At 40.0% G+C, this 9,492-nt stretch overlaps 2 protein-coding genes across 2 annotated transcripts in view; one reads left to right on the forward strand and one right to left on the reverse strand.

Annotated features, from left to right (window-relative positions):
- Window positions 1-72: 72 nt before the first annotated feature.
- LOC104800446 (pentatricopeptide repeat-containing protein At5g08510) lies at window positions 73-1,820 on the reverse strand. Its single transcript, XM_010523246.1, has 2 exons — window positions 873-1,820; window positions 73-760 (listed from the first exon to the last, which is right to left on the reverse strand). The coding sequence occupies exons 1-2, from the start codon at window positions 1,797-1,799 to the stop codon at window positions 146-148; spliced, it is 1,542 nt and encodes a 513-aa protein (XP_010521548.1). The 5' UTR covers window positions 1,800-1,820; the 3' UTR covers window positions 73-145.
- A 191-nt stretch (window positions 1,821-2,011) lies between these two features.
- Window positions 2,012-9,492, forward strand: part of LOC104800454 (peroxisome biogenesis protein 1) — an 8,928-nt gene continuing 1,447 nt past the window's right edge. Inside the window, 15 exon segments of the mRNA XM_010523259.1 lie at window positions 2,012-2,287; window positions 2,565-2,738; window positions 2,974-3,073; window positions 3,247-3,732; window positions 4,382-4,526; window positions 4,683-4,711; window positions 5,285-5,872; window positions 6,249-6,340; window positions 6,990-7,063; window positions 7,175-7,397; window positions 7,710-7,803; window positions 7,914-8,068; window positions 8,317-8,538; window positions 8,925-9,125; window positions 9,347-9,472. Coding sequence (XP_010521561.1) covers window positions 2,090-2,287; window positions 2,565-2,738; window positions 2,974-3,073; window positions 3,247-3,732; window positions 4,382-4,526; window positions 4,683-4,711; window positions 5,285-5,872; window positions 6,249-6,340; window positions 6,990-7,063; window positions 7,175-7,397; window positions 7,710-7,803; window positions 7,914-8,068; window positions 8,317-8,538; window positions 8,925-9,125; window positions 9,347-9,472 — 2,907 coding nt within the window. The 5' untranslated portion in view covers window positions 2,012-2,089.

Consider the following 9,492-nt stretch of genomic DNA (forward strand, 5'->3'; position numbering starts at 1 on the left):
TGTTATCAGTAATTGAAAATGCAAGAGAAGGTTGTATGGTTTCAACATCAAAACATGAGCAAGACAAAGAAATCAGAGAAAAAGGGAATAATACATTTCATTGATGAATAAGACAGTTTTTGCCATTCAGAACCTCCTAAGTTTCCTACTCTAATGTGCATAGCTGCTGTTCAAGTTGGAGTTCAGAGAACAAGGAGCTCTTCTCCAATTTCATTCTAAGGAAGATTTCATTCAGAACTTCATATATCTCATCAGATTTCGGATGTGATTTATCTTCAACCATAAACTTATGGACCTCACCTCCTTCCTCCAGAAAGCTGTATCCAGCTGCTTTTGTGATTCTTTGGCTCTTCATCATCTTCCTCAGCCTTGAAACCCCATCCCATTTCTCAGTTCTGGCATAGATATTCGACATGATCACGTAATTACCCGGGTTGGAAGGTTCGAGCTTGAACAGTGCCTCACTCGCTACTTCAGCTATCTCCTCGTTCCCATGGACACTGCATGCCCCCAAAAGTGTTCCCCAAACCACAGCATCTGGCTTCATGGGCATTGTTTTTATGAGAATGTAAGCTTCTTGCAGCTTTCCTGCACGGCCAAGGAGATCAACCATGCATCCGTAGTGCTCTAGCTTTGGGGAGGTATTAAAAATTTTAGCCATAGACTCGAACAGTTCTCTGCCCTTGATGACCATTCCTCCATGCACGCATGCCAATAGCAATCCCACAAACGTAACATCGTCGGGTTTGATCCCTTCTTGCTGCCATAGAAACAAATACAATTGAGAATTGTGGTGTTAGAGCTTAAACCCCTGATGAACCGAGAAGATTAGAGATGCATCAAATGCTTGAACTAATGGAGAAACTGCTCACCAGCATTTGGGCATACAGTTCAAGAGCTTCATTGTATTTCCCGTGGATAGCTAATCCATTGATCATGGAGTTCCAAGAGCATAAATTTCTCCTCTTTCCGATCTCATCGAACACCCGATTTGCCACCTCAACCTTGCCGCACTTAGTGTACAACTCCAGTATAGCATTGCTCACATAGACATTGTCAAAAAACCCATTTTCTCTAGCATAAGCCTCTATCCTTTGGCCAATCTCCAACGCCCCGAGATTTGCACAAGCTGGAAGAACACTGGTTATGGTTATATGGTTCGGTTTCACGGCTTTATCTTTCTCCATGCACAAAAACATGGACAGAGCTTTCGAGTAATTGCCGTTCTGAGAAAACCCGGAAATCATGGCGGTCCACGAGATCACATTCTTCTCAGGCATCGAATCAAACAAATACGTAGCAGACTTCATATCCCCGTTTCTCGAATACCCCGAAACCATCGCATTCCACACGGGTATATCCCGTTCAGGCATTTCATCGAACACTCTACGTGCGCAGCCCAATAGCCCCAACTTCGCATACGTATCGATCAAAGCAGTGGAACAAAACGAATCAGAAACGAAGCCAGATTTACAAAACCGGGAATGCAGCATCCGGGCAGGAAGAGGATACGACATGGAAGCCGAAGCCGAGAAGACAAAAGTGAATGTGTGATGATTGGGTCGGAGGCCATTGAAGGAGAGGAGATTGAAGAGGAAGATGGATTCATGGGGTTGGTGATGAGCAGAATAAGATTGAATGAGCTTGTTGTAGAGGAAGAGACACGGAGTGGGATAAAGATCGAAGAGTTTTCGAGCATAAACAAGGTTTGGGATCTGAAGCAGGTCCTGTAAGAGATCTTTGGTGAAATCTATGCCGGATTTGAGGCTGTGGGCATGGAATTGTTTGATTTTGTTCATGACCCGAACAGAAAACACAGCTTTTGTCTGCATACAACGAATAACTAGGATTTTACTTAAATTAAATCCACTAATTAAAATATGATTAACAATATTAATAGTACTTAATTAAATTTAAACATATCATAATTAACCTTTTATCAAAAAAACAAAATTAAACATATCATTGATATTATTTTTTATTTTAATAATGAACAAAATGCTGCGAACGGCTTGAACCGGAAATTAGATTAGATAAACCTTGGGAGTCGTATCCGTTGCCGAGAAGACAATCTCTCTCTTTCTCCGCCATGGATACGGAGGTGGAGGTCCGAGCGGTCGCCGGAATTGGCGACTGTTTTGTCTCTCTCCCTCGTCATCTTCTCCACGTGCTTCAGTCCACAAGCTCCTCTCTTCTTCCTCCTCTGCTTCCGCTCGAGCTCCGCTCCGGCGATCGCCGTTGGTCTGTCGCTTGGTCCGGCTCCACTTCCTCCTCTCCAGCCATCGAGGTTCTTTCTCTCTCTCTCACCTCTATACTTTTGTTCAAGCCTGATGAAATATGCGGATGTCTGTCCGGAAAAATGCTGACTTTCAATCGATGATCACTGCTTCGACGAAATTGTGATTCAGTCTATTTTTTCTGGGTTGGTTTCTAGAAATTCGTTCTCTTTATTAAGATGTAACGAGTTCTGAAGGAAACCCAGAAATTTTCATGAATGATTTGTCTTCCTTGAAATCATTTTTGTTTATGGCTTTGTGGTCTTCTATTCCGTTTCTCTGCATTAGGTATCGAGGGAGTTTGCGGAAAGCATTTCGTTGCCGAATGGTACGGTTGTCCGAGTTCGAGTTCTTGGTAATGTGCCAAAGGCTACTTTAGTTACAGTAGAGCCAGAGACAGAAGATGATTGGGAAGTTCTTGAGCTTAATGCTGAACTTGCTGAAGCAGCTTTACTAAGGCAGGTAAATGGTCTTCTCCTGTCTCTTCTTTACTCATGTCCCTTCTCTCTACATTCGCATCTCTTGTTTGCTGGATAATGTGAACTCTACTTTTGTTTCCCCTGCGGTCTTTTCTCCAATCTTTATCCCGTCATTTTCTTGTCTAGTAATTATAGTTTGTAGGGCCAGTGATAGAAGATGATAAAAATCATTACTTTGCACGGTTTTCTAAATGAAACTTTTAAAATACCTTTTCCAGGTGAGGATCTTACATGAGGCCATGAAATTCCCATTGTGGTTACATGACCGCACTGTCATTAAGTTTGCTGTGGTTTCAACCTTTCCACCAAAAGGGGTGGGTAAGACAATATTTACTCTTCACTTTTGTCTTCTTATTCCTCCTTTGTACTCTGGTTTTCTTCTTCTGCTTCTTCTTCCCTTGGATATGAATTGTCACTTGTTATGTCTGCTTACAGTTTTCCTGATTTTATAGAAATGACACAAATGTCTTGACTGGTGGTTTTGCTTTCAGTACAACTTGTTCCAGGAACTGAAGTCGCGGTGGCTCCAAAGATGCGCAAGAGAAATCTAAATTCACATGATGTTTCTAATATGGCTTCCTTGGAGAAAGAAAGTATTCATGTGAAAGCTTTGTTACGTGTGCAAGATTCTGATAGATCAGTCTTCCATAAAACTGACGTCAAAGGGGTTGAGCTAAGGGTAGTGCTCACTTCCATTGCTTATATTCATCCAGAAACGGCCAAAAAGTACTATTTAGAGCCACTTCAATTGGTGTCCATTTTGCCTAGATTACCTCTGAGAAATAGTGTGAAGAAGGATGAAGCCTTCAAAATGAAAAGTGATGAATCTCCAAAGGTGGTTGACAATGACCCTCTGAGGGGAAAGAAAGAACCTCGTCAAGTGATTGTCCGACTTATCTTTTCAGATTTAGCAGCCAAAGGACACCTGATGATGGCTGAGTCACTTCGTCTCTATCTAAGAGCAAGCTTGCACTCATGTAAGTATTCTGTTTGAGCACGTTCTGCTATGTTCTCTTTGCATCCAAACTATTGACTGTAAAGGCATTTCTTGATTGAAATATCATGTATTGCAGCACATTGTGGAATAACTACACTATCCTACCTTATGTGACCCATGAGCGAACTTTCTATGTAGTGCCCCCGCGTAAAGATAACACTTTGGACAAACTTCAATTGCTATGATTAATTCTTCATACTTTTGTTAGAACTTCATCATTTTTTCCTGAATAGTTGGTTTCTCTTGCGTAGAATCAGCTTAACATTTGGTTTACTAAGAGAAATTGTTTGTTACGAATACAAAGTAGTTTCCACCGGACCCCTTGATTTTATTGTCTAACCGGTCATTGTGGTCAGTGATCGCTGAATATTTACTAAAGGTTGTGCTAGATCAATCTATTTGATTAATGACTCACCGTATAGGGTACAAAAATTTTGTCATTTACACTATCAAAGATGGAAACAAAATTGTCTCATTTCTGAGAATTATGTGCATTTGTTGAATCCAAAAGTTATGAAGGAAGCTCTGCTATGCATTTTTCCTATCCCAGTTAAGCATTCTTATTACACAATCTACAATGTCATCACAAAGAAATCAGTGTCTGAGTAAGAGTTGCCACTTGAATGCAGGGGTATATGTGAGGGGGTGCAATGTGAAGGTGAATAAAGAAATCCCTGGTCTTTCCCTTTTTCCTTGTATCTTTAAGATGTCTGAGAAAGATAAGCAAGAGCGGGTCGAGATTCTCTCAGTTCTTTCTAGAAAGGTTGGAAATTTGTTTTCTTGTCATTTCTAAACGCCACTTTTTCTTGAGTTTGGTTTTTCTGGATGTAACATTTCTTTCTGCATTTCCGCAGCTCCCAATGGCTGGTGACATCGACCTGGATGCTATAGCACAAATGACAGAAGGATTTAGTGGAGCTGACCTCCAAGCTCTTCTCTCAGATACTCAGCTCGCTGCTGTTCACGAATTTCTAAACAAAGAAGACAACCCTGAGCTAGGGAGCATGCCAATGATAACTGACACTCTTCTGAGGTCTGTGGCATCAAAGGCAAAGCCATCGGTTTCAGAGACCGAGAAGCAAAGGCTGTATGCTATATATAGCGAGTTTCTGGATTCAAAAAGATCGGTTTCTGCACAGGTCGCTTTCCCTTTTTCCCTTTCCTCCCTCCTTCCTCTGTTACAGTTAACATACACATTTGTAAGCTGATTACTAGTACTGAATTTCTGCAGTCAAGAGATGCAAAGGGCAAAAGAGCAACTTTAGCATAACAATAAGGTAAATTTATAGTCAAGTTCATCCGCATAGTACAGTGATCGCCTGGATACAGACGTTCAGCAAAAGCTTGATCATAGCTACACATGGAAGAAGCGTAAAACCAAATCAAGATGGGTCCTTTTTCGTTCTTGTGGTCATCTGAAGCACCGCTTGTTTCTAGTCTTGGTTGATAATGGCGATGAATGGCATCCGAGATGTTGTATATGTTGTGCCACTACAGCTAGTGAGGATAAAAGGGCAATAATACTCTTTCAGGATCTGGCTTAAGCACATATACAGATGTTGTGGACTGGTCCGTGCATGATGAGTTTATCATGTCTCTTTCATCAGAGGATTCTCATAAAGAGGAACAAGGGACTGTTTACCGTCCTGAGAATAATAAAGGATTGAAAGGCCTTCTCCGCCTGTGGTCATTGGCACAGATTAATGCTTTTAAGTCAGTCACTGGAGCTGATGTTCCTGCTTTAATCCTGGGAAGTGAAACACTACTTCATTTTGAAGTGAATGGACTAAAATCTTATGATCGCAGAGGCGGGCAAGCACCTCGTAACGATCATTTGGAAAATGGAAACAGGGATAAAAACCATCCTGTAGAAATTTTATACATAATGAGAATCTCTGACGAGTCTTTGCTTGGGGATAAATCCTTTGCATACAAGGTTACCATGGATAAAATAGATGAGAGCAACAATGTGATGCATATTGATTCAATGGTTGAAAAGATGAATGTTGGTGACCCTATATCTTTCACTTCTGGCAAAGAAAGACGCTCCAACAAAGCTGTTTCTCCCGATATATCCTCCTTGTCCTGGATGGGCACTATTGTTTCAGATGTTATTAAGAGTAGGTGTTTTTCTCTCTCTTAGTGTCTTTCTAGAATTCAGATATCACTATCCCATACTAAATTATACTTGCATGTGAATCTTTTTGCATTTAGATATAAATAGATCAATGATGGTGACCCTGTTTCGCGTGTGCTTCGTAGTAGCGTCTTGTTAATTTAGATTTTGGCTTAATTCATTGTAATTTTGCTGTGTGGTGTAGGTTTTAGTTACACCAAAAAATGTGTGGAAATGTTTGTTTAACCAACAACTGCAATTCTGTGACCATCTACCTTTTGTGTATTCTTCACATGTAATTGGTTTGATCTGACATTAATAGCATCCAGAATATTGTGCCTGGAAAATCTGTTCATGAACCTCACAACACTGTTATGCAGGGATGATTGTGTTGTTGTCTCCTGCTGCTGGAATGTGGTTTAGTGAGTACAATATGCCTTCACCTGGACATATTCTCATACACGGGCCTTCAGTGAGTTCCTCTCTCTAATTTGGCTGTTCATTCGGCAAATACTTGATTAGAAACAATGATGTATACAATAAGATGCATGATTTTCTAGATTTTGTGTCTTGTGTGTAATCTAGAATGGCTTGCTGTTTGTCGCCTCATGTCGGCTACGTTAGTTGAAATTTAATGGAAGCAGATGCTAATTTTAAATATAGATTATGCGCTGTATTCATCATCCCTTGCCTCTTTATCAATGCACACATTATGGTGGCTTATTTCTTTTCTTTGTTATTTTAAATATATTTTTCGGAAATTTAATTAGGCATGTGATTTCATGTTTGTCTATCCTCTTTCTGTATGACAAGTTACGTTTTGATATTTTTAGATGTACTCTACTTTTTCCATTCCAACTTTGTTTAGTGTATTTCAGCATTTAAAGACTATTTGTTACTTGCATTTTTTTTTATCACTGTCTCGATTGTATTGTTATCTAGTCAAATGGAAGCAGATGGTTTGACCAGGCTTGAGCGTTGGGATTTGTTTTGTGTGAAAACTTTGGTCCTAAGAACCTTGAAATATGATTTCCTTTACTTTCAGGTTTTTTTTAATTATCTCATATAGCTACTGGTTCCAGTAACCTGGTCTTTAACTGGTGTAAGGTTATGGTTTGCAGGGGTCTGGGAAAACAATATTATCTAGAGCTGTTGCAAAGTACTTTGAAGAACAAAAAGACGTCTTGGCACATGTGTGAGTATGCTTGCATTTGCCTTTGCTGATTTGGTGCTGGCTACTTAGACTCTTGCTCTGCATTCATTCTGAGACACACGTGGTTAAGATGACATTGATTTTCATCTGCAGGATTTTTGTATCTTGCTCTGCACTTGCCTTGGAGAAGGTCCAAAATATTCATCAAGTACTTTCTGGTGTAATTTCCGAGGGATTGGAAAATGCACCCTCCATCATCATTTTGGATGATCTTAGCAGCATCATCTCGACTTCTTCAGATATGGAAGGAGCCCAAGTTTCAGCAGCAATGACTATGCTAACAAAATTCCTGACTGATGTGATAGATGATTATGGGGTATGAACTCTTGACATATATAGGTCCTAGCGTATGTTACACCTTTTCACATTTATCAAATGAGTTCCGTTCTTCACATGCAGCCTAAACATATTAAAATTAGACCTTCTATGTTGTGAGGGAACTTGACTTCAAATGACAGTCCTTAGCAGTTCTTTGATCTTTTCTTGTTTGACGCATTCTAAACTCGGTGACTAGGATTGAAATTCCTTGAACACATTCTTATCTAAATTTCCATTCAATAACACAGAGCTCACCTTTGTATTCATGGAGTTACATTTAGCTGATCTATATCTTCTGTTGACTCAACAGGAATACAGGAAAAGCTCTTGTGGAATAGGTCCACTTGCCTTTGTTGCTTCTGTACAGTCTCTAGATAACATACCACAAACACTGAGCTCATCAGGTGCAGCTTGTTCAAGAGCTTTACATCTACCTGCTTTTAAAATAATTTATCAGACATGGCTTTGGAAGTCTTTTTCACTTTATGATATATGATTCCCATGACCTTGTCAGGAAGATTTGATTTTCATGTTCAACTGGCTGCTCCTGCTACCTCGGAACGGGGGGCCATACTGAAGCATGAGTTACAGAAACGCTCTATACACTGTTCAGAAGATACATTACTGGAAGTAGCTGGAAAGTGCGAAGGATATGATGCATATGACCTGGTATTTAGAATTGTCTGTAGCCATTATTGATTATGTATAGACTAAATGATAGCTGAGAGAACATGTTTTTAAGCCTTCATGGTAATATTGATCTGTGATCCTTCATGATACGTTCTCATCTGAACCCTTTGCTCTTCCCTTTTTGATTTGGTTGCCATGATCATCACCGCTTGTTCTCCTTTCCTTCCTTTTGAATATCATTCACCCTGAAAGATCATGGTCTTTTGATGACGGATCCTACTTTCTAGGAAATATTGGTCGATAGAGCTGTTCACTCTGCCATAGGGCGGCATCTGTCTTCTGAATCGGAGATACCCGAACATATTTTGGTCAGAGAAGACTTTACTCGAGCTATGCATGAATTTGTTCCTGTTGCCATGCGGGACATCACAAAATCTGCTTCGGAGGGTGGACGCTCTGGGTGGGAGGATGTTGGTGGAGTGACTGATATTAAAAGTTCCATTAAAGAGGTACAAAAAACATTTTAATGACCTGCTCTGTTTTGTATGTGCTCGAATTTCATATTCCATTGAACTAACGTTATTATCATTTTAAATATAAACCAGGGATATTCTCTAACTGCATATATTCACTATTGTCTCGTTATGTTTGGATTAGTACTTGGACTGTATCCTGTCTAAGTTGAAATATCCTTTTAGTTTACTTTGTGTTTGATACTGCTAGTGTTCTGTTTGTTTCGTTTGTTAATAATATGGTATATTCCATGTGCTTTATCGTGATTTACCTCCACGTGCTCCACTCAGTAAATCTAGACTACACTTAATATAGCCTTTAGCTATAACCATTTCTATGCTAACTTATTTGTACTTTTTCAAATTGTATCTTTCCTCTCCAGATGATTGAATTGCCATCAAGATTTCCAAATATCTTTGCAAAAGCTCCACTGAGGTTGAGATCAAATGTTCTCTTATATGGCCCACCTGGTTGTGGGAAGACCCACATAGTCGGTGCAGCTGCTGCAGCTTGTTCTCTTCGTTTTATATCTGTGAAGGGGCCTGAACTCTTGAACAAATATATCGGTGCTTCTGAGCAAGCTGTAAGAATGAAACTTTTGTTTAATTTTGTCCTTTTCCTATCTGCTGCCCCTAAAGCAACCTTGGATGCTATACCCTTACTCTTCCGCTTCAGTATTGCATGTTTTATCTGTACATGAGAACGAATTGAGAGGGCCTTCTTTCCTTTAAACATATCTAGTCAACACCTGGAAATCTGAAGAATAATGTACTTGTCCATTTTTGGTGAAAATGATTTTCTCAGGTTCGCGATATATTTTCAAAAGCAGGAGCTGCAGCACCATGCCTGCTCTTCTTTGATGAATTTGATTCGATTGCTCCAAAGAGAGGACATGACAACACGGGAGTAACTGATCGAGTTGTTAATCAAGTTAGTCCCCCCCCCCCCCG

The sequence above is a fragment of the Tarenaya hassleriana genome, unplaced genomic scaffold (genome assembly GCF_000463585.1).
Source record: "Tarenaya hassleriana unplaced genomic scaffold, ASM46358v1 Cleome10, whole genome shotgun sequence".
Lineage (NCBI taxonomy): Eukaryota > Viridiplantae > Streptophyta > Magnoliopsida > Brassicales > Cleomaceae > Tarenaya > Tarenaya hassleriana.